At 37.1% G+C, this 25,726-nt stretch overlaps 2 protein-coding genes across 2 annotated transcripts in view; both read left to right on the forward strand.

The window, feature by feature from the left end:
• Positions 1 to 12,083: 12,083 nt before the first annotated feature.
• The window catches only part of sl (small wing phospholipase C gamma 1), a 269,208-nt gene continuing 255,565 nt past the window's right edge, over positions 12,084 to 25,726 (forward strand). The window contains exon 1 of the mRNA XM_081765407.1: positions 12,084 to 12,255. The gene's annotated coding sequence lies outside the window, so the exon portion shown is untranslated. The remainder of the gene's footprint in view (positions 12,256 to 25,726) is intronic.
• On the forward strand, positions 19,857 to 20,486 carry Atg10 (Autophagy-related 10). Its single transcript, XM_081763520.1, has one exon. It carries the CDS (start codon positions 19,857 to 19,859, stop codon positions 20,484 to 20,486), a length of 630 nt encoding a protein of 209 aa, XP_081619646.1.

The raw sequence follows: 25,726 nt of genomic DNA on the forward strand, positions 1-25,726 counted from the left end.
AATTGCCCCTTGTCTCCCCTACTAAGGAACAACGGTAATAAACTTTTTTATATTTTTGGATCAGAAGATCCACTATATTCCAATCAAAAATTTTCTTTTAGGCCTTATATCTGGAAAACTACAAAGGTTTATAGTGAACCCAAACCAAAACTATCAATTTACTCAATATGATGTGCTTTTTCTGTAAAAAGTACGAAAACTTGTCTTAGGAGCTGCTCAAAAATTTTGTAGCACCTGATCCAAAACGAATTATTGGCCAAAATCACAATCTTTTGATTCATTTTTTGATCATTCCTAAAATTCTTGTTATTATAGTTTACTTTACTAGTATTCAATGTACTTTTCTTATCAGCTGATATGTTGTACATCAAAATATTTTACTAAAGAAAGAATTATTTATTGCATCCAAAATTACTTTTTCCTCCTTAATATTTGGTTCGGTGAAAATAATTATGAAATAATAAATAAATGTAACTATTTTTTACAACAACTATCTACTGTATAATATTAAAAACATGAATTTTTGATAACTGCGTAAACTATGTTTTCTTTTGAATTTCAATGATGACATAAACGTCTTTATCAATGTTGGTATATCCAGGGGTAAAAGGGAATTGAATGTGGGGGTATGCCATTTCTCACTTCCAGAAAATATTTGTGGCCTACCTCTACTTTCTAAAAACATTACAATGGGCAAAGATAGCCACGGAGGACGGCGTGACGTCATGCGTCGCCTACCTTTTCAGATCCACTTTTACCCCTGGGTATCTATCTATCTATCTATCTCTATCTATAGTATGATAGCTTTTTTTTCTTTTAATGTTCATTTGTTTAAACTATTTAAAATTTTAAACTTATGAACTCGATAGTAACTTTTCTTGGTTCTAAAAAAAATTTCGTTTAAATTTGTTTCTATTTTTATTTAACTAATATTATTAAGTAAGTGTAGTATATGCACAAAAATGCCACAGAGGTGGATTTTACCGATTATTCTAAATGATTTCAACCTCGGAAAATGATCTTATTTTCTAATGTTAGATGAAGGCACATGCCAAGTTTAATGAAATTGGGTAGATTGTACGAGTTATTATCATGGAAGAGTGTGGTTGCCAGATTTGTAAAATCAGAAAAGAGGACACTTTGACTTTTAAAAAATCACTAAGAAAATTGCTTTTACCGAAACTTAAATTTGCTTCCAGATTATATCAAACAGCACATTTTAAAGAAAAAGAAAAAAACATAATATAGAAAATAATACATTATTGAGGTAAACTAATACAAAAAATACAACTACAAAATTATAATACTAGCAGGCAGCAATACTAGTGATACTTTTTGTCCGTTTGAGCTACTTCTATCAATGATTTGTCACTTAAGAGCCTATTTTACATTGTAGCACACAAACATGTTTCAGAATCACCATCACTGCTATAATTCATACAGATTTTAAGTTCAACCTTCACAGTATCAACACTATTTCTAACATCCGTCCAATGTAATGTCATTCTTGACAATATTCTTTCCCATTCTGCATTACAATTCAATATGGAGAAAATGTAAGATGCTACGACCAACACTCCTTAAAAATACGTGCATACTTTTTCTTCATTAGATGCAAGCTCCTGAAGATTTCCAGACGAAATTATTTCCTTCAGGAAACAATATTCATAATAGAATTAATCCATGTTAAGATAATAGATTTTTACCTGTCTAACGGCAGACTGCAAGGAGTCAAATGAAGGAATTTGGTTCGTTAAGTCATGGTACTAATAACTTGAGCCCGTCTCACACGGATCTGAACTAAGGCCTCAACCCAGGTTATAACTTGAGAGTGTTGCATACTCAAACTTCTATGCAATTTCTTTTATCCTGAGGTGATGTTGGGGTATCCAACGATCCTTAAAACTAGGTAGATTTTACCAGCAGAGCCCCTCGTGATCGCTGTATTAAACAGACGAAAAACACTTGAAGAATGTGTTACGCACAGGACAATCAACTGTCGTAATTGTAAATAATATTGTTTTTTCTATTTCACAATATGAGTTCATGCGAAGAGGATGAAATAGCCGTAGCAGCGATATCTGCTCTGTTGTTGACACAAAATCCACCCTCCCCTCCCGCAAAAAAAGAGGGAGAGAGAGAAAGAGTAAAGAGGAAGTGCTGGACTAGGGAGTGAATTTTTCGCCGCAATAATGCACAGGAAAGGGCCGTATTTTCAGTGGTGAATAATGAACTGCTTGCAGAAGTATTTTCAGCAAGATGATGCCCCACCTCACTGTGCGATGCCTGTGCGGGAGTGCTTGGATCTGCATTTTCCTAGACGTTGGATCTGTCGCCGAGGCCCTGAAGAGTGGCCAGTCCAGTCGCCGGACCTCACTCCCTTGGTTTTTATTATGGGGACACTTAAAACACCTGGTGTATCAGGAGAAGATTCGGGATGTTGCACACCTACAGAGACGTATTCAGGACTAGGGATGCGCACGAGTCGAGTCGAGTCGAGATTTAAGCCTGTCTCGACTCGTCTCGAGAAAATGTTGTCTCGACTCGTGTTTCGACTCGAAAATATGTTGCTGTCTCGACTCGTGTCTCGACTCGACATTCTCTGTCTCGACTCGACTCGAATTCGAGTCGAGACGTCTCGAAATTCGAGCCGAGACAAAATATACGAGTTAAAATATACACACACATCAGCCAGACCGTAATGACTACCTACCTAATTGTTAGTATGTCCACCTTTTGACACGAAAACAACGGCAACGCGTCTTGGCATGGTCACAATGTTCCTCGGTGGGTCACTGGAGAGAGTTGGCACCACATATGCACACACAAGTCACCTAATTCCCGTAAATTCCGGGGAGGGAGTGCTGCACCCTCACGTCACGTTCAATCACATCCCAGATGTGATTGATTGGGTTCAGATCCGGAGAGTTTGGGGGCCAGCACATCACTTGGAACTCGCTCCTGTGTCCCTCGAACCACTCCATCACACTCCTGGCCTTGTGACATGGTGCGTTATCTTGTCGAAAAATGCCACTACCGATGGGGAACATGGCCGTCATGAAGGGGTGTACGTAGTCTGCAAGCAGCGTGCGACGCCTCGGCCGTCATGGTGCCTTGCTCGAGCTCCACTAGACACATGGATGCTCACCTGAATGTTCCCCACATAATAATTAAGCCGCAGCCAGTTTGTCTCCGTCCCGCAGTACAGATGTCAAGGAGCTGTCCCCTTTGAACACGACGGATTCGCACCCTCACATCGTCATGATGAAGAAGATATCGGGATTCATCAGACAATGCAACGCTCTGCCGTGTTCATTTCAGTTATACTTGCCAATGTCGTGGGTTAACATTTGACATCGTTAGGAGTGTTCGGTGCACTGTGTGTTCAGACTAGTGTTGTGAAGGCCTGTGAAAAAACGGAAATTTCGGGTTTAAAAAAACTGTTCTTTTACCGTTTTCCCGAGCTGGAGAAAAAACGGAAAATTTGGGTATTATCAGAATCATCATTTTTGTTAATCACAGAATCATTTCAGTTAATATGTTAAATCAAACATATATTTCATAGAGATATCTTCATTGTTCTATGTAAAAATTCCGGAAATTTTGAAACCATTAGAAAAAAATAATTTGTTCGAAAATATGGGCAAAAACAGGAAAATGTAGTTTAAAAACTAAAAACTAATCTTACTTGCTGTAATATGTCTGCAACATATACAGTGGGAAGTCGAAAATCCGAACTAATTGGGACCACAGGTATTCGGATTTTCAAATTGTTCGGATTTTGAAAATGACCAAGAAAATGCCATTTATTCTTACATATACTGTACGGTATGTTCTTCTATCGATACAGTGGTTATTCAGTACATACAGGAATCACAATACCGTACGTAAGGCTACTTACATTTAATGTTTGTTGTTGATTTTAGTTTAGCGTCCCGTTCAGCAGCGAGGCTATATGAGACGTGGACCTACTGATTAACGTGGAATCCGAACCACATGAGCTCCCGCCGGGAATCGAACCCGGGACTCCCGCGTTAAAGGCGCGTACGCTAACCGCTTAGCCACGGAGGAGCTCCCATTTAATGTTTGTGAAGAACCTGCTTGTACTCTAAATAACACTGTTCTTGTAAGTCACACTTAAAACTTATAGGCCTAAGAAAAAATAAAAATACATGACAAACAATTACATATAAATGAACTTTTGTAAAAACACTGACTTCACATAACGTCAATGGACACGCTATTGTTTGTTTATCGCTAGCGTTAAGACAAAATGTAAAAAGCTTCTAGAGACCGTATTCGGATTTTTGACGTTCGGTTTATCGACGTCCTACTGTATATACAATGTATTTCGCTAACGGAAAAATACTTAAAGCAACAGGTTTTAATTCTACTTTACACACATATACCGCACAAGTGAGTAAATTTGAGCAGCGAGAAATATATTAAGTGAAACTTCCGTTAGTTATTATTAGAGACTAGCAGAATCCCCTTTCTCCGCACGGAGAGAATACGTTTCATTTTGGACACAAAGGGCACCAAAACTGTCACCAATGAACTTGTGGAGCCCCAAAACTATGAATTTCACATTAATATCGATAATTTTCAACACCATCCTCCTTAGAGTACTAATGGGGCTGAATTTGTGGATTTAAACGGCATCTTCTGGTCATCTCAGCGAGTATGGATTCGAGGCCATTTTCGATCATGTATATATATATATATATATATATATATATATATATATATATATATACAGAGGCGGATCCAAGGGGGCTATAGCCCCCCCCTTCACACTCAAGTATACAATGCATAAAATGGGCTTCAATCCTGCTTTACACTGGATAAAACTGCAAACTATGGTTTAGCCCCTCCCTTGATCATATCCCGGATCCGCCACTATATATATATATATATATATATATATATATATATAGTGTATATAATGCTAAAAAAAATTAGGGGTTCAGCTGAAATATCATACAAGACCTTAAGATAGTGTATGAATAAGCTTGTGTTTGACTCATATATATTATACAAGAAGGAATGCTTTAAGATACACTAGAAAAATGGGGCACATACTGGTGTTGGGGCACGGAAAACCTTGTTCACATGGCTCATGACACAAGACGGTTATGTGTGCACCTCTCGAACTGCAACTCTGATTGTTCCTTAGTATGTCATATGATCACTTCGAATAGCCAACAGAGCCTCGCACCTGCGTGGCATGAATTCAATCAGATTATCGATGAGTTCTTGGGGGATGTTGTGCCACTCATCCAGGAGAGCGACTTCCAGCTCTGAAATGGTTCTTGGATTTACTGGCCTAGCAGCAATTCGTCTGCCAAGCATATCCCAGACATGCTCCACTGGAACGAGATCCGGAGAGCATGCTGGCCACTTCATACGAGCGATACCCTCAGCATCCAGCATCTCATCCACTAACCGAGCTCTGTGAGGACGAGTATTGTCATCCATAAAAAGGAACGAATCACCAATGGCACCAGCATAAGGGAGAACAAGAGTTTTCATGATCTCATCCCTATATCTGAGAGCCGTCAAAGAGCCATTTCGGATGATGTGGAGCTCAGTACGCCCACCAATGCTGATTCCTGCCTACACCATCAGTCCACCACCATGATACTGGGATCTTTCTCGCACAAACATGGGATTGTGTCGTGTTCCACACTCTCTCCAGATGAAAACACGTCGATTATCAGGCTCTACACTGAATCGAGACTCGTCAGAGAACAACACATTGCCCCATTCATTGCATCTCCACCCACGATGTTCCTCCGCCTACGCTCTTCGATCAACACGGTGTCGTGCAGTTAATGGGACACATACCATAGGCCTACGTGCGTAGAGACCACCTTCTCGAAGGCGATTGCGGACCGTTTGAGTAGATATTGTGTGTCCTGTTGTTGTTCGGAAGACTCGCGGGAGCAGATTTGTATTCTGACGCCGGTTTCGACGGGCTGTTAACAAGAGGTAACAATCGTCTCTGGCTTTGGTTGCTAGTGGACGGCCCTGTCCTTGTCTTCTTCGAACACTTCCAGTTGTTTGAAATCGATTCCACAATCGGGAAATCACACTTTGTGCCACTCCTATGGCATGTACCACCTCCCGCCATGACTGGCCAGCTTCCAACCTCATTGGGAGCCGCGGTGGCTCAGTGGTAGAGCGTTCACCTCTGGTGCTTGGGGTCCTGGATTCGATCCCAGCCCCTGCCAAGTGAACTTTGTGGTGTACAAACACCGTGTGTGTGGGTTTTCTCGGGGTTCTCCCGTTTCCTCTCACTTTCTTCATTCCACCCTTTCACTCATCTCTCATCATCACCGTCTCCTTTAGCCTAACCGGCATAAAAGTGGGACGTAAAACTTAAAGATTTTTTCCCGGCCCGCATACAATTATAGCTGAATTTGCAAATCATCGCAAATCGAAGTGTCACCATCGATATTAGCGACCGCGAAAACTATGGATTTGACACTAATATCGGTCATTTTGGATTACTTTTACATGTCTCGGTATCCCCCCTCGCTGACTCCCGGCCGCATGCAATTGTAGCTGAATTTGCATATAATCACTAATGGAATTGTCACCACTGATTTCAGCGACCGCGAAAACTATGGATTTGATACTAATATCGGTCATTTTGGATTACTTTTACATGTCCCTGTAAGCGCCCCTGAGACCCCCTGGTTCGAATTTTGAAAAGAAAAAAAAAAAGATTCGTCTTGATTTGGGGCCTGGGCCAGGGTACCCTTGACCAAAATTTGGTAACTCTCGGTCCACTCCTCGGGTCCCCAGGCCGTATACAGACAGACAAACACAAACAAACTATTTATTTTATTTATATTAGACTAGATAGATTCTTGCAAATTATGCCAGATTTTCATATTATCTTTCCGAACTAATTTTAAAGACCCGCTCCTACTTATCTTTATATATATACACAGTATATATATATATATATATATATATATATATATATATATATATATATATATATATATATATTATATCTATCTATATCTATATATGTATATAACAAACGAAGGAATTACCCCCTAAATAACGCTCCTGGAGGACCCCTTTCTCAAAAAAATTACTGGGGAAACACTTGTAGAAACTTCAGTTTTCGTGCCAGACGATTACCGAGACCTGGTGAACAAAAAAAAAAAAAAAAAAATCTTTAGCGATCGAATTAAAAAATAGTTCTCCTCAGGTTAGTATTCACTGATAATATTTTTATAAAATGTAAATTTTATGGGTAAATCAGTAGACTTTGAATACATCCACATCGTATCCACTGAGTTGCGAAATTGTGTACCTCCAGACATGGGCGGCCGAAGAAAATTTTCTAGGGGGGCATCTTCCATGTTTGCTATATTAGTCTGGCATTTAATGTGCATGGTTTGTTATATTACGTAAATATTTTCGTGAGCCAGGGAGGTTCATTCTTATCAAACACGGAGATTATGAAGGAGCAGCTCTACTGTACAAAATATAATGAAAACATCTCTTTCGGATTTCTATCATCCCACAGTCCAACCCCGAGACGGAAACATAAGAGCTAGGCTTTTTGTTTTTAAACAAGATAACGTGCTTAGCGAGTGCTTTACATTGTGAAGATTATATTAGTGAAAATTAAACGAATATAATTTTACAACTTAATATACATATTACTAAATGTTGAGCTCCCCGTTGCTACTGTATGTGGTTAGCGTATGCGCCTTTCTCGAACGAGGTTTGATTCATGGTAGGAGCTCATTTGTTTCAAATCCGACGTTAGACTGTACGTTCACGTCTTGCAGAGCTTTGCTCCTGAAAACGACGCTAAACTATAATCTAATTTAATATTACTAAATATTAAAAAATAATGACTTACCAAGGTGACGTCAATTTGGCAGTCATCAAATCCATTTTATACTTTCACTTAATCCAGTGAATATTAATATAACAATTCAAGACACACGCCCATATAAATACTCAGAAACAAGCACATACATACGTACACATACACAAATATGAATAGAGCTCCTCCGTGGCTAAGCGGTTAGCGTACGCGCCTTTGGCGTGGAAAACCCGGGTTCGATTCCCGGCGGGAGCTCATGTGGTTCGGATTCCACGTTAATCAGTAGGTCCACGTCTCATATAGCCTCGCTGCTGAAAGGGACGCTAAACTAAAATTAACTCAACTCAACAAATATGAATACTTCAAATCTATTTACATGTGGTGGACTGCGCTGCATCAAGCACTGTTATCTTCGTCATCCCCTCTTCTCATGTATCTGCATTATTTGATTCATCCACAGATTTGTTATTTGTACGCATCATTCATTTTTGCATTTTCGGGAGGGTTCAGGGTTCTTTCTTCATTTAAAGAGTCGGTTCTCTGTATTGAAAAGAGAACCAGGGGTGGAAGGGAGAATTTATACTTTATGAATGGATAACATTTTAAGAAATATATACAAAACATGCCGCTTCCGACGCAGCACTGAAGCATTTCTTTTAGCGGTCATACCCCCTCCCCTCTCAAGTTGTAAAGTAAGAAGGGACAAAAACATCCCAGACACTCAGGGTTCAGTTGACAATAATAAAACTATGGGTAACTAAACATCTTGTACAGAGTCAAGTTTTGCTTATTTTTGAACATTTCTGTGAATTCAACAATACAACAGCGGAAATACTAACAAGTTTTATTACTCCAACCATCGCTTCAACTAAGGGATAATTCCCAACGGTCAGTGAGCCATCTAAATTTTCGTTCTTTTTCTGTTCTCCAGAGGAAAGAATGAGATTTTGCCAAGATGCTAAAGTCAAAATGCTAGATGCTAAATGGGAGTGAATTATTTTAGATCTAGCACCAAGATGCTAGATATGGCTTCACTGGCGGGCTTCGATATCTACAGAACTTTCTGCCAAAGCATACAAAGAAACAATAACACAATAGTTTCGATAACTCTGTGTGGTCCTTCGGTAGGCTACACATCCGGTAAAAAGCTCATCCCAAAGAGTAGTTTGGATTGTACCCGTGGCCAAAACAAAAGACGTGTAGCCGGCTTGTATAGATAATTGAATGAATGCCCATATCGTGTATGCATGCATTTGCATGCATTATTTAATAAGTAAATAAAGTACACACAATTAATTATGTCAGTGATAAACGGTGTTTATTAAAAAAAAAAAAAAACCTCTCCAAACAATGAAGATTAATCTTAGACTGGAGAAATGGTTATCCTTCGTTTTCATTATCATTTGGCCATGAAACAAACGCCTGACAGATATACAACCCCTATATACAACTATGTGATGTTGGAATATATAACTCGTAGGGTATGATGCTTTACTTTTTCAAACATTTTAGTACTTCTAGTGAAATGAAATCTTTAGTTTTACGTCCCACGGTTATGCCGGTTAGGTTAAAGGAGACGGTGATGATGAGAAATGAATGAAATGTTGTAATGAAGAAAGTGGGAGGAAACGGGAGAACCCCGAGAAAACCCACGAGCATAGTGTTTGTCCACCACAAAGTCCACACGGCGCGATCTGGGATCGAACCAGAGACCCCAAGCACCGGAGGTGAACGCCGTACCACTGAGCCACCGCGCCCCCACAGTACTCTTGTGAACCCTTATAAATGTAATAAAGAACTAATGGCCATGTTTCTTTTTATAAAAATATTCATTTAGAACTGGACAATTTACATAAAATTTGGAATCGACAAATTAAAACGGCACGTTTCTAGCACTTGTGCGTTCGAGATCTCATTGTTGAAAGGATTGGAGACAAACATATAAACTTTTCTGTGAGGAGAAACATATACGCGTAAATCTAGTATTTTAATATATAGATAATAATTGGAATAATTTTATTTTCGAGTGCTATTTTTTAATATTCGCAATATTGAAATTTTTGAACTTAAATTTTTCGCCTGTTTGAAAAAAAAAAAAGAGATATCATTACTAGTAAAATTAACCTAATACAAACATATTTATTTTTTCAATTTTTCCGGAAACTCGAAAAATATGTTTAAAAAAAAAACAGGTTCAAAATTTCTGGAAATTTGACAACACTAGTTCAGACACACTTGTACTTTGTCCAGCATTTAACTCTGATCTTAGTTCCGACGCAGTTCGCCGCCTGTTTCGTTTTACCAGTCTGCCCAGCCTACGACGTTCGACATCTGTAATGAGGTGGGGGCACCCAACCCCTCGACATTTGGACGTCTTTTTCCCTTGGTGTCGCCACTTGCTGAAGACAATCACCACAGCACTCCTCGAACACCTGACAAGTCCTGCAGTTTCCGAAATTCTCGTGCCGAGTGTTTCTGAGCGAGCACTTTCTTCAAAATAATATTAAAAATTATAGAAAAATTTTCGAGACATTCGAGTCAAGTCGAGATTTTTACCAGCTGTCTCGAGTCGACTCGAGTCTCGACTCGAAAATTCGAGTGGAGAAATACGTTTGTCTCGACTCGTCTCGAATTTTACAAAGTTTCTCTCGACTCGAGATTCGAGACATGTCTCGACTCGTGCGCATCCCTATTCAGGACGCCTGTGATAGCATCACCCCCACTGTGTTGTTACGGGCTCAGGAGGACTGGATTAAGATACTCCGGTTGTGTGTTGCAATGGACGGGCAACATGAGGAGCACATCCTGTAGGTGGGACTTTGGGGCGTCAGAACTTTGGGACGGGATATGATAACGCATTTCTGCTTGCGGGGCTGCATTCCCCTGCAAAGCAGTGTTAATTGATGTGTCACTTGCCTACCTTCTCATTTGAAAAAAATAAACTGGATCCAAGATGGCCGCCATTCACCATGCATGCATCAATCGGTAGCTCCTTTAGGCTAGTTTTAGACGGAAGCATTTATCGTAGCATTTCTCGTAGCAGATGTGCTACCAAAAATCTCGTATAATATTCTATGGCATCGAAAGTATATGGTGTTTTTAGACGGTAGCATTTTGATAAGCATCTTGTCGTGACGTAGCAAACAAATCACTGGAGAAGAGCGAAATTATTGTTCCGAAACTAAAGCGTGAAGTAGCTAAAGCTATGGTGGTTCTAACAACAGTTCTCGCCAGTTATATTAAAAAAAAAAAAAAAAAAAAAAAACGAAAACCACAAAAAAAGTATGTGGGCAAAGAATTGATTGTTGCGGAGGGATGATAATATTTCAGTTCTTTCTATAGTAGAGAAAGAACTGAAGCCTGAGGATACTATTGCATTCAAGAACTTCCTGCGTATGGATAATGAAGCCTTCGAAAAGTTCATTGTGCAAACAAGGATTCTCCTCATATTTTTCAATCAGCATAGTATTAGCATCCCTACTCCAACTAATTTTTCTTTAATACAATTCAATTTCCCACACAAAACAAGTGGATGGATATTTAGCACAAAATCTTTCGCTTCTTTTTGACACACCACGGCGCTGCAATCGGACCAGACATGCAGGGGAAATTGCTACGAAATAAAGCAGGTCCTATCGACAAGAAATGCCATAGGATATGCCATGGCATGTGAGATGCTATAGCATTTGCTACTTTACACGGTAGGATATCGATGATACGATTTTTGCTATGAGAAATGCTTCCACTTAAACCAGCCTTACCAAAGTCCACCCTTCGCTAGTCAGATTTGCTTTAATTATGTTTGTTTCCAAAATAATTCACTGTACTAACACTTATGGACCACCCTGTACAGAATTTATACCGTTTACCAAAGATTGTTAGCGTTAGGGTAATCAAGTCGAAAATTTTCAAATGGGAAGGTCAGGTAGAAAGAATGAAATAATAAATACGAACGCTTTCAAAATTTTAACTGGAAATTTAATTGGAATACGATTATTAGGAAGACCTAGGCCCAGATGGGTGGACAATATTGAGATCTCGCAGAAAAGGAATATAAAGTAGTATCTGGATCTAGATGGCTAAGGACAGAAGTCAATGGAAACCTTTTGTGAACGTGACATTGAACCTCCGGTTTCCATAGGTATATTGTTATTAGCTGAATTTGGGAGTGACAACACTGCCGTTTCTTCCTCTTCACACCAATATAGCAGACACAGTATAAAGATTAGAAGAAAACGAAGAAACGTTTCCTCATGTCTGTATGGGTTGTTGTATTGGATGGTGTATGTCATGTAGGCTCAGCTAGAGGTTATTAGTAAATGGAAACGATTATAAAGGTGAAATGACATAGATGGAGATACGGGGAGTCGACTTTTTATATATTTGACAGAAAAGAGGTACGTTTATGTGAACTTACTAATTTAGAAAATCATTAGAAAGGTATGAGAAAATATGTTGTACCTGATTTGTTTGTGAATGTAATATACTGGGGAGTTAATTTTTGACAGGTAGACAGCAAATGATATTCCAAATCAGATATGTGTAAGCTTGAACTTATTTGCGAAATTAATCGCTTGTATGTGATTGGCTTCTATTTTTAAATACCGAATCGTCTACTAGTGACCTTTCATAAACGTCATATAATAAATCGTGTAGAAGTCTTTATTTTAAATCCAGTATATACTAGAACTGATGTTGATATTACTGGTAAGAGTCAAGAATGCTCATTTACTTGGTTCAGATCGTGTATGTTTGTTGAGATACACAGCTTTACTTTAACTGGAATTGTAGATGTTTTATTAAGAAAATTGCATACATACATTTTTTTCTTTTATGAATTTAATTTGTGCACATTGTTTCTCAATAGGAACGTAAGGGGAATAGTTTTATCTAGCGATTTTCAACATGGTATGCGAACAATGCGAAGTTTGTCATTATATGAATTTTCTTAGGTGGCAGAGTTCTAGAAGGCTGGTCCGTACCCCATTGAATTGTAATAAAGTAATCAACCTGGCTACTAACCTTCCTCCACTTGCTATCGCTCGCTCGTTATTACTATAAATTGAGTGATAAAAAAAAAAAAAAAAAAAGGGAATCTGGTTACTGACCCATCTTCACCTACATGTGCGGATCAGCATTCTAGAACCTTCTCTCCGCGTAAGGGTATGCTGATAATCTGCCGTGATCGGCGGAACGTAAGGGAGTTTTCAGCGTTACTTATCTAACCACTTACCGTATGGTTGTGTTAATATATCTTAATCACAATATTCCAGTTGGGGACATGATGGCTTAGTGATAGAGCGCTTACCTCCAGTGCGTGGGGTCTCTGGATCGATCCCCGGCCAAGTAAGCTTATGATAGACAATATCGTGTCCGTGGGTTTTCGCGGGGTACTCCAGTTTCCTCCCATAATCTGATTCCATCAATGGTTCCATGATCATTCACTTGCATTAATCATTCATCCCTCCTAGTCTAAAGGGCATAAACGTAGGACGTTAAACTGAAAGATTTCATTTCATTTACAATTTCCTCTGTTTCAGTTGTAATTGTATCTCGTAAATACTTGCTACTTATTTTATTCTTCACTGACTAAATATGCAAACATAATGTATTACTGCGCAAAAGTAGTACTTTCCAACGGTTCAGTGTTGCAGTCTCTTGCACTTAGAAATAACGAAAACAATATTTAAGTAGAATTATAAACTTCTTTCCTTACCATATCACTGTGAAGGAATTGAATAAATGGATGCAGATTGACTTTGGGAGGGCTAAATATAAATACAGTATGTGGACATATGACATAAAATACGAACCAGCCTTTGCTAAGCGATTACCAAAAGGTACGAAACCGAGTTAGGGCAGGAGCGTAGGTTCGTTTCCGTAGGAAGTAGCCATGTCAGCGACGGTGAGTATTTGCATCAAAAGTTAGTGGAAACGCTTCATATGGCGTAGAAACACATGCTTTGCGTGTGAGACTTCCATGGTAGATTTGTAGACTGCTTTCACATAGAACTTCACTTCATCGTGTCTTTTTTTTATGAACGAGATTAGAACACTTTGCATTTTGTGTTTCTACCTTATTATACATAAGATCATGGTATGATTTCGTTTGTGATGCTTAAATTGATACAATTCTATAATTTCCCTGTAAATTTTGTAATTTTAAGGGACCTTCCGGAACTTAACCTTATTCTTAAACTTCGGATGAGTCATTTACTAATTTGTACTGCCTCAGATCACATGTTCCTGTTAAATATTATTATTATACAAAGATTAAGTACAGAAATACATTTGATGGATTTTGAGATTTATGACTTAGTTGCCATTAAGCAAAAAAGTAGTGCTTGTTTGTTCATATTACTGAAACCGAGTAGTCGTGATAGTACAGTAAATTAAAATGAAAGATTTGATTTTAAATTTGACCATCAAATTACCTAGCCTTACCATAAATACAGTCCTGAGGTTTTAAGTACATTGACACAAAATTAGAGATACTTTAATACCCTAATAATATGAGTTACATAGATGCATTATAAACCAAAATCATAATTCAAAATGGCCACCATTAGCATGCACACAGTCCTTAAGTCTTTTTGACCACTTGTCAATTGCATTACGCAACATCATCAACTGGAAAGTCTGCAGCTACCTTCCGAAGAGACCGCTATAAATGTTCAATATTGGGATTCTTTTTGAAAGCCATCTCCTGAAGCTTGGAGCACAATTTGTAGTTGAAAGGGTTGCAGAAGCCCGCCGGAAAATTTGCCCCCAGCCACTGATGGGTTATTCTTGTTCTGTATGGGTTTAAGTCTTACTGGAAACTCCAGTTCTGTACATGGAAAAGGGTGTTGGTGAGATTCTTGACGTTTCTCAAACACTGTATCCTGGTGTACTTTGGCTGATGTTTTGATCTTTGCACAGCAATGGAGCTCCGTTGTGCCCTCGTAGCTTACACCTCACCACGTTATGCTTGAGGCAGGATATTGACTCCTCTGGATCCTTGGAGTCTTTTCACCAACTTTTCTAGAGGGTGTGGCATATATCCTATTATTTTGGGCATCGATAAGACTCCTTAATACTCAAAATCTTTCCATAAGTGATAACAATTCGACAGTACCCATTTGCTGCGTAACGCTTAAGTAAGCGCTTTGCTTTTAGGAGCCTCTGGCGCTTCAGTTCATTTGTCAGGATGTGTCCTTTACATTGTAAGCATGGAGTCCCAGGTCACTGCTTAAGACGCAAGACGTAATAGATATTTTCGATATCTTTAGCTCATGAGCAGAGTTGGCTGGTTTAAACCAGCTGTTTTTTTTTTCTTTCTTCTTCAAAAAACCAACTGGTTTAAACCAAAAAGCGAAAACTGTTTGTAAAAGTGTGTGTTCGTAAAATCTTGATGGACACACATTTGTGGGTTATCACGTTTCACTCCCGTATATTATTCGTATTATATTCAGACCTAAATTCCCCATTCATTACTCAAAGAGATTATACTACAAAAGCAACTTTTTTTTTTTTTTTTTTTGTATAAGTTCATGAATGTTTCTTATGTGATTTTTTTATTGTGTATTATTATTATTATGCAGTTGCAATCGAAGAAAAATTCTAAATATTGTTTCGTTCTAATAATGTGTACTATTGAAAAAATACATCGAAATGCCGTACTTTTGGGGTGGCGGTTATACAAACCACACGAGAGGCATTTATTGAAATTAGAAGTATCTTTGATATCTATTTATGTATAAGTGGGTCAAAGTGGACTCAAATAATTCGTATCTTTATTCACTTTTTGTACTGATACGCCAATTAAGTCGTCGTATTTCTTTAACTTGGACTAATAAAAGTCGTAGTGAACTGACTTAGACTAAATTAGTTCTTCTGTACTCTGTAGTACTTTGAAATTGTCCATATGTAATTTTGTATAATGGTTCCACTTGTGCAATTGTTTATCTTTTTGTCCTTTTGTCCTAATGACTCTTGACGATTATATTAACAAATATGTAAAGATCAGTCAGCGTATTTTTATCAGAAGTCCTTCGTGAGTGAGTCGGCAGACGTATCGCATTTGTGGCCAATTAGTCCCGATTTCGAGTTCAAATGGAGGACTATTTCTCTTGGATGTAAGCCGAGAAGCGGTTTGGATTACGCTTTAAGCTTATTTGATCCCTTCCAGCATAACCCGGTTGTTGCATACTAACACCAAGGCGAAACAAGCTTATTTCTGTCCATATGTGATATAAATACATAGAGCAAATTATTTAAATAAAAAAACTGGGTTTTTGGTTTTTTCAATAAAAAACATGGTTTTTGCCAACCCTGCTCGCTTGTAAGGGCGGAAGTACAGACACCCTCAAAAGTTGGGACAGTAGTTATGGTAGGACTAAGTAGGGTAATAAGTTTGGATGGAAATAGAAAGATCTTACTTTTTCGGCTTAGGTTTCACAGATGAGAGTCAAATAGTACGTTAGAAATAGGTTAGAAGAAGCAGAATACTAGGTTATTAAATTTCACAGATGTTAGGTTAGCAAATATGCATTGCATTATATTATATTTGTATGCAAGTTCCACATAAACACTAGAATTTCTGTATTGCTTTTCCCTGACAATATTTTATTCTTTTCATTTACCTTTCGTTGATTGGTTAACGTGCAAATCGACAACGAGTCGTCAATTTTTTTAAAAGAGTATTGTTTTTTTCTTCTTCACATTTTTGAAACATTCTGTATTATTATTATTATTATTATTATTATTATTATTATTATTATTATTATTATTATTTTTGGTGTACAAGAAAAAATGCGTACAGGTTATTAATATGCATGGAAACAGATGATCTATGAAAAATATTATTGATGTGAGAAAACACGCATGAACGTGTGCTACGATAAAAGAAAGTAAAGTAGGGTAAGGTAGGTTAGGTTAGGTTAAGTTAGTAAAATAAGTTAGACGTGTATGTTTTATTCTCCAGTGATTTTCAGTGATACGAGTTCGCATAACTTGTGTAATGGTTTCGTACTAGAAACGGTACACTTGTAAATATCAAGTACAGCTTTCCTTACATCGTGCAGAAATAATCCGTGGGTGCAAAATGATATAATACATAATAGTCATATTAGTCGTTCTATAGCACTTGTGATGCTTTGAGACATGTAATCCTACACTTAAAAACATAAAATACAGATTAAATACACTACAGAAATATTCCGCCAGTGGAATTTAAGAGTCTAGTTCGTTAGTGTATTACGTTGTCATTTTTAAATTGTTATACATAGTTTTATATATATATTAATTTAGTTTCATGCAGGATGGGGTGGGGGTTAGGGGCGCTTAACCTCCGAAAAGCAACGTCTAAACTAACTTGTCTTACCTTGTGATTGATGTCTACTGTATCACTTGCTCGTCCTACTTTTTTTTAGTAGTTTGTCATTCGTTAACTAGTTCGTGTTAAAAGAAGCTCAATATAACCATTAGTTCCGGCGTTCATTCATTGATTTGTATTGTTTCCTCTCATCCCACTCAAAATGTTTTCATCTCCATTTGTCGTGGTTGATAGTGATTTGGTGGTATTAGCACTCTTCTGTGACGAATCATGGCTTTCAAGCATTGTGATTGATTGGGTGGCTTAATGTTGTTTTCCGATGTATGTTGTCTGTGTGTGCCGTAATTGTTGTCAGGTCCTCAGTCACGGGATATGGCTAGTATGTGGTTTTTCTTTTATTGTATATCGGAGATTGCAGTTATAATTTTGTGAGTTATTTTTTTTTTTAAATATTTTTGCTGTTTTATTCGTAAGATGCATGAATTGAAATGGGTTATATGGATATTGAAATAGTGTTGTTTTAATTGTATTTTCGGAAGGAGATCAATGAAAATAAAAATAGGAAGGGTTGCGTGATAGCCGTGTTGAACCTTTTGCATTGCGCTACTTGGAATTAGTTCGTTTTTTTAAAAAATAGATTTATTTCCTTTCTGCTTTTAATTTTGTCGATTTTCTAAAAGATATTACAGTTTAATTATATTCAGGTAACCATATAAAATTTTATTTATTTTAGCGAGACACTAACTAATGAAATTTACCCCAAAATTATCCAATATAGTCTTCTTTCATATGTACTCACTCATTTTAACCGTAAGATTACCATATTTATGAAGACATATTTTCAATTTGGACCTTGATTTTTTTTTTTTTTTCATTTATTTATTTAGCTTCCAGCTGCGGATCTGAACGTTTTTCGTTTAACTCTTGATTCTTATGAAGTTTAATATCCTTTGACATGATTCCCAGTGCTATTGTGTCATTTATTTCGAGCAGTGATTATTTCACTGGGCCTAGATGAAAATTAGTCTTGACGATACTTGAATGCCCCAAAAATGCACAGCATTTCATTAACTTCATTTCCTCCATTGAAAATATTTTGATCCGCAGTTAACCCATAGATGAAATAGCGTGTTTTGTTGTATTGATTGAGACTGAGTTGATCCTTGTGCTACCCTTGTATAATGGTTTACGGCAGGGGCGGATCCAGGGGGGATCGCCCTCCCCTCAGAAGAGGAAACTTTCTTATTTTATATATAAATAAAATCCATCCCAGAGTTTGGAGCTCTTAAAAGTAGTTCTAAGTAGCAGTATTACAACCCCCCTCCTCCCAAAAGTCCGTCCTGGTTCCGCCCCTGATTTATGGTTGTATGCATTGTGATTGGTTGGTGATGTGATATTCATGTACGTGCATGTTGTCTGCATGATGATGCTATGTGGTACTCAGTTACGGGATACGTTATTCCATTCGCCATGGAGCAATATTGAAACACATGTTTTTTTCCTACCACGTCCTCTCAAAGCTGTAAGTTGCTAGAAGATACGTTTTGAAATTATCTTGAAAGTGATGTGATGTAGCTCAAGCGGTTTCAAATTACAAACTAGCGCAAATTGAACACTGCACATGGTAGTTTTGGAACTGTATGTCACATAAAAATAAAATTGCGAAGAACACTTATATTAATAATAGATATTTCAGCTTCTGAAATATATTATTGCCCACATCAGTCACATTAAAATAGAGATCACTAATATGAGTGTGTGCTTTTTGCAAGTCTTTATTTTTATTTAAGTGAGTAGTGCAGGTTCTACATAAAAATGCGGTTCTACATACCTACATAACTGTTTTCGGGTTTGATACGAATTTATAAATAAAACTAGAATTTGTACTAGTTTGTCTATAATTTTTCCGACTGCGTAAGAGGCTTAGCCTCACAGTTCTCAACAGAGCAGTTCAAAAAATAAATTTTCATGTGTATCTCTGAAAGAGAATTTGAAAAAAATATTAATTTAATAGAACCATATGCTTTTACTTGATATATAGGATATACGTGTAGGGTTGTGCTAGCTAGGTCGAAAAGTGAAAAAGCTCCAGACAGTCCAAGAATTGCTCGTTGACAAAGTGGAAACTCTATATCAAAGCCAGGAAAGATAATGAAAGAAATCTACTGTTGATTTTTGACACATTCGAAATCAATAAATACTGTTTAATGTAAGAAATGTTCTGTATACTTTGTGTCACTGTATGAAATGTGCTGTGTATTCTGTATCACTTTATCTAAGAGTTGATGAAATTATTTTGGTGAATGACATGGCTTTTTGGTTTTCCTTACCGCTTAGAATTCTTTATATTACATACATCCTATTACCACACCTACTACCAGGATTTCATGCTGTTAAACGTGTGGAAGCAGTGCATTTGTAAGCAAGTTATAAGAACTGATGTTAGAATTTTTTTCAAGATAATCAGATTTAGAACTTAATTTTACTGGTTACAAGTAGAAATGACCAGCTCAATGATCAGATGCCCATCTACACAAGTGCAAATCATTTTCCAGAAAGTTGGCTGTGGCTGTCATCAGGATCAGACGGAATTGGACTTGTCAGCATCTCAGACACCTGAACTATAAGGAGAGATTAAGGTTACCCTTTTGCTCCCCTATTCATGAATGTCATTCAATTGTTATGGCTGGTCAATTAAGTTGGGAAGAATTCCTTGAGTGCGTAACAGAAATGTTGGCAATTTCCGACAAAATAGGGGATGCTTGGAAGATGTCTGGAAACAAGGAAACTCCAGGAGGTGCGTACTTAGAGAAGAAAATTTTCTTATCCGAGAATTTTGGTAATAGTTCCTCTGAAGACACTGTAGCATCATTACAAGAACTTGAAATTGAGGCCTTGGGTGAAGACCGTAGTGTTTGTGAAACACCAGTTAGTGATGTTGTGTCTTGTGAGTATCATATATTGTATAGTCTAAGTTACTCAGTGCCAGTTTTGTATTTCAACATGTGGAAATCAGATGGAACTTTATTGTCCATGAAAGACGTTCTGCGAAACGTGTCTGAAACGTACCGGACTGAAGTTGATATGGGAAAGTGGAGCACTTTAACTCAGCAAGAACATCCTTTACTTCGAGTGCCGTTTTATCAACTTCATCCGTGCCGTACTGCTCAAATGATCAGCTGGTTTAAGACTAAATCGTGGAATCCGCTGATCACATGGTTGAGTTCTGTAGGTCCAGTAGTAGGCCTTAATTTGGATGCAAGATACGCCACACAGCCAAGCCCGGCTGGGACATCTAATACGCCTGATTGAACTATTTTGTGTATTTTTTGTTCACATTTTTTTTTTTTCTGCTCCTGATCGCGCTCGGTAATTTAAAACGTAGCAATAGGCAACAAACTTTATTAATCCCAACGACTCCTGTAAAAATCTAGTTTGATTTTTTGTTGTTGTTGTTGTTAACAGTGTTTAAATCTAGGGAAAATTTCGAGTTCCAATGGGAGCAGGGCGTAGATCATTTGGAATGGGTCATTGCATGAGATTTAGTTACTTTTTTTGTTCCATCGTCCGAACATTAGAACTATTTAATTGTATAATATTCGTTCAAATTTCAAGAAAGCGTGAATGTTAGCGAAGAGTATTTCGTTAACATTTGAATATATATATATATATATATATATATATATATATATATATATATATATATATACGTTGGTTCTAGTATTATAGTAAAAATAACTTTCAATGGAAATTAAATGATCTCAAAATAAGCATGATGTTCTACTTGAGGCTTATTTATATAAGTTGTTAAAGTTGCTATACCGTGTACTGGGATAAAACAAGATCTATTAATGCATTTATGTGTATTTATTACGAACAGAACCTAGTAATTACCTGTTTCTCTTAACCTAGGAAAAATAGTGATTTAGATTCATTAGTACAGGAAGTGAAAAGTGGACTGATTTGATGCAATTTAATACTGCATGCTAGAAGAATGATTCTGCAAAACTGCCAGTTTTTGTATTAGTTAAATTTGTACTTTTTTGTAGTAGTCGATCAGTGTCGGGAGCTGTAGTTTTATTTGAGATTTTGAAAATCATTGTGTGTAATAAGACCTCGCACTGTGCTATCAGATACGTTGCAGTAATTGTCTATTAAGATATTGCACTTTCTTTTCCACTTTCTTTAAACTTTTTTTGTTGTTCGTCTTATTATGAGGAATGTAATATGTGGGTCGTCCAGTTCCAAAACGGCTCTTGTCCATTTACTACAAATTCCAGTTGAACTAGGAATACTTCGGTGTGTTAATGTGAAAAAATTGAACGTCCTCAAATATTTTCAGTTCTACAAAACGCATCGATCCTACAGTTTTTCTCGGTTTTCTGAGATTTGATGTAAATGGACAAGAGCAGTTTTGGAACTGGACGACTCATATATAGAAGTATATCTAAGATAAATAATGGGCCACTAAGGTCTTGAAATTATGTAATTATTGTTCATACGTAAAAGTTTCATGATTAGTGCTGAAAACCAAATTGAAACTAAACTCCGAAATTATGTAATTATTGTACACACATGATTAGTACTGAAAACTAAATTAAAACTATAGTCCATGATATTACATTCCTCTGTTGTCATTAAATAGATTTTAGTTTAGTTTACTTTCTAGCTCAGAGATTCCTATAAATTATTAGGTACCTTCCCACTTCCTAAATTTTTTTATTTCCAGATGGAAAAAAAAAGAAAGAAAGAAAGAAAATATGTTAGTGAGTATTTTAGTGTGTGTAGCTTCTTGGTGATGGTCACCACAGTAAAGGAGGATGCTAGTGAGAACAGATTGTTCTGTGGACTGAACATACGAACCTCAACCAAAAGATTGTTCTGTGGACTAATAAGAATATCGTACATCGAGAACTGCTTCGTCTCAATACCTGTGATATTTCGATGAATCGTTATTTTCAAACATCGATATTAAATCAATTACTTATCGATTTTCTATATCCAAATCCGGATATCGTACAGTCCTATGTTAACCCACAGGATCAAAGCAACTGTGCACTCGCAGCATTTGGAAAGTGTGCATAAATAATTGCAAACGTGGAGCCAATGCTTATAAACGGCGGATGTCTTATTTTGTATCTGAGCAATACGAAGCCATATCTTGCTGAGATCCGTGGCATTATCCGACTTGGTTTAGGATTTTAACATCCTCCATATTTCTGTACATTTCACCGTTCAATTTTCGTCTATTTCATTCAGCTCTTTCCGCTGGTGTAGTGGTTAGCGCACGTGCGAAGTTCCGGGAGAAGATCATTGAAATTTGAACCCTTTATTTCAAATGTTCACCTTAAACTATAGGTCCACATCTCATGCAGCTAAGTTCTGAATAGGGACGCTAAACTTCAACAAAGAGTAGCAATTTGTTCATTTGTAGAAATTTATTTGTGCGACAACAATGGTTTCGAACCCGTCGACGCAATGATCACGGATCGGACGAATTCTTTTTTCCACATTCTGCTGACTTCAGTCACCGTAGAAGCCATAGTCTACTCGAACGTCGGAGATGGCTTATCGTTGTTGATGGGAATTATTTTACAGGGTGTCGACGGATACTTGAATTACTGAAAATTACTGAAAGTTTGTATCGATACTGGGAATTGATGTGCAATACTGGACAAATGTAGAAGTTCCTTTAGAGATCCTTCAAGGTGGTAGCTCCATCATCTGGCTGTAGGTGATGCTAGGGCTAACTGTCCAAAAACTAGTGTTTGTAATATAGGTGTTTTATAAAAAGTTATCTTTTAACTTACTTTATACATAGTTTCTGTTCATTTACTATTTGTGAAATGTCAAGACAGTAGCAGGCATGAACATGAAACATGTTATTTTGTGATATTTGTAATTAGTTGGTCTTGTACTGAATGTAATACGAATGTCAAGAAAGAATAAAAGTGTAAGTATATAGGTTTAATAGAAAGTAATAACAACACTGTTCTTACGTCAAAAGGATATATCAGCACTACGAGTTCCTTAGCTAATAAGGCAATATAAGACGATGAAGTGTGGCGAGTAGTAACAATTGTTTGTTATTCAGTCCAAAGCATCAACGCCGTAAAATAGAGGAGGAAAGTGGAATCGCCATAATATGTTTCGGGAAGACGAAGAACGTATGTGGACCAAGATTGAAGTGTTACGTGACGCAGTGCACAACAATGTTTTCAGGGACTTCGTGATGACTTCGCCAAACTGAAGGAACCACTTCGCGGAAAGCACTACGAGACAAAAGAAACCCATCCGTGACATACAGCGCTCCCTGCGAGACATACAGAGAGATTGACGCGCTGACAGTGTTTGACTTCACATGTTTAACAGAAGGTGATAGAGATAAGAGATGATTACGTTGAAGGAATATAATAGGTGTTTTTCTGCGCACAAAGCCAGATACAAATTATAGCAATGTTGCCACTATGTCTATTCAGCACTTGTATATGTAATGCGGTGAACTAGGTGAGGAATGGGTTGATTGTGATTGGAGGCCAGCATACATACAAACACACAGAACTAGTGTAGATTATGACATGCATGCTTTTGACTTCGCTTAGTTTGGTTCATTGGATGGAGTTCAGCGTTTTTTGTAAGCACCGAGACTATAGGAAATGTAGGTCTATAGTTGGTGAAATCCGAACCCCCGTAATGTGTTAAAAATGCAAAGCTGTTCCAAAGGTGCGGTCCCAAGCCACTAGACCAGCGGGAAGGACTTGACTAAGCTTATTATTATTATTTTAGCATTCCATGATTATGCTCCAAGGCTAAGGGAGATGGTGATGATGTGAATGTACGAAATTGTGGAAGGAAGAAAGGGGGGAAAAACGAGAGAACTCAGAGAAAACACACACACGATTGTCCACCGCAAAGGATTATTATTATAGTAGTCAGAACTAAATATTTTTTTGTATTTTTTTTTTTATAAATCTTTAAAGTTACAAGTTTGTGTGTGTGTCAAATATTCAGTATACAGAATGAATCTCGGCAGATTTTTTTTTTTTATATATATTGCTATTTAATCATCATAGTCAACTGTTTTCAATTCATTGCTCGATGAAGGTATCTGTCCTCTCCACAATCATCTATCCTGGGCACAGAGTATTTATTTTTATTTTTTAATACCACGTTACTTCGCAGTGCATCTTTATACTTCGTCACACCACCTTATATAAGGGCGTTTCTTGTTTTTCAGTCTCGTCAGGATTTTTCTTTTTTGGTCATAGACCATTATTTCTTCTTGCAATATGTGCAGTCGGTATAGAAAGTAGTTTTCCTGGATATGGCGCTTTTCCAAATATTTTCATCAGTGTAATGAATATGTATGTTCGAAATAATGATGGATAATGTGTATTCATTTTCAGTTCCATCTCTTGCCAATTGGATATGAAAATATCAAGAAAATATGTAAATAAGTGCCACCAGAAATTGTTATGAATAGTTCATGTACGAAATGGTTCAATATTCTGGTCCTTCACATGTTTTTGTTGCAGTTTGAGATTTTGATGCTGCTGTAAATTGATGTTAATGATCTATATAAGTGCTACCTATTGGGAGTTTTCAATTTACTTATGCTTATTAAACCTTCCGAGGCGATTAACATTTCCGTCATTTTCTTCATCTTATTCGTCACGATTCTTATATGTCATCTCAGTCAATCGGCAGAAATAATTCAAACACTCTTGTTCTCTCTCGTCTTAAGTCGCCAAAATTTTAGGTACAGTCAAGCTGAAACAAAGTTAAAAATAAGATAGAAAACCAAAATTAAAGGTTGACAATTGGTAACTTTTCAGATGATAACAATACATCATTTCTCACAAATATCTTTTGTGAGTGAAATATACGGCTATTATTTATGTAAAAAGATAGATAACAGTGGTGTAATAATTAATATTTGAACAAAACAGAGCGAGAACAAACGAGAATAATAAGAAAATTAATTGGAATACTTAATCACTGCAATACGTGCGAACTGTGCGCGAAGAGCTCATTGTGCATGGCGTGCAATATGTTGCACACGTGAAATATATTGGTCTCTGGGCTCAAGTTAAAGAAGAAACCAAGATCTCTCTCTATATATATATATATATATATATATATATATATATATATAATTTTAAGATGCAAAAGCACATACGAGGTTCCATATATCCAGATGCGTAGTCGTGTAAATAAAAATATGATCTTACCTGTGCCAGGTGACAACGAAACGTTGCTGATCCATTTCGATTTTTTCTTTCTTCTGTGATAGCATATACTTACCAGAAGTACCTAAATTAGTTCATTCGATATCTTAAGGACACACTGAAATGAGAAAAACTTAAAATTCTAATCAAAAGGCTAAACAGGGGGCTGATTTGTCAGCGTGCAGTTAATTGCAAGCATGCAGTGGCATAATGCAAAGTGGCATAATAAGATCCAAGGTTGAGGTAGATACTGACTGTTCCAAAATGAATTTCAATCAGGTTAACTGCTTTTCCGTGATGCGATCACAAGCAACACACCGTCGA

The sequence above is a fragment of the Thermobia domestica genome, chromosome 7, assembly GCF_964235325.1.
Source record: "Thermobia domestica chromosome 7, izTheDome1.hap1.1, whole genome shotgun sequence".
Taxonomy (NCBI): Eukaryota; Metazoa; Arthropoda; class Insecta; order Zygentoma; family Lepismatidae; genus Thermobia; species Thermobia domestica.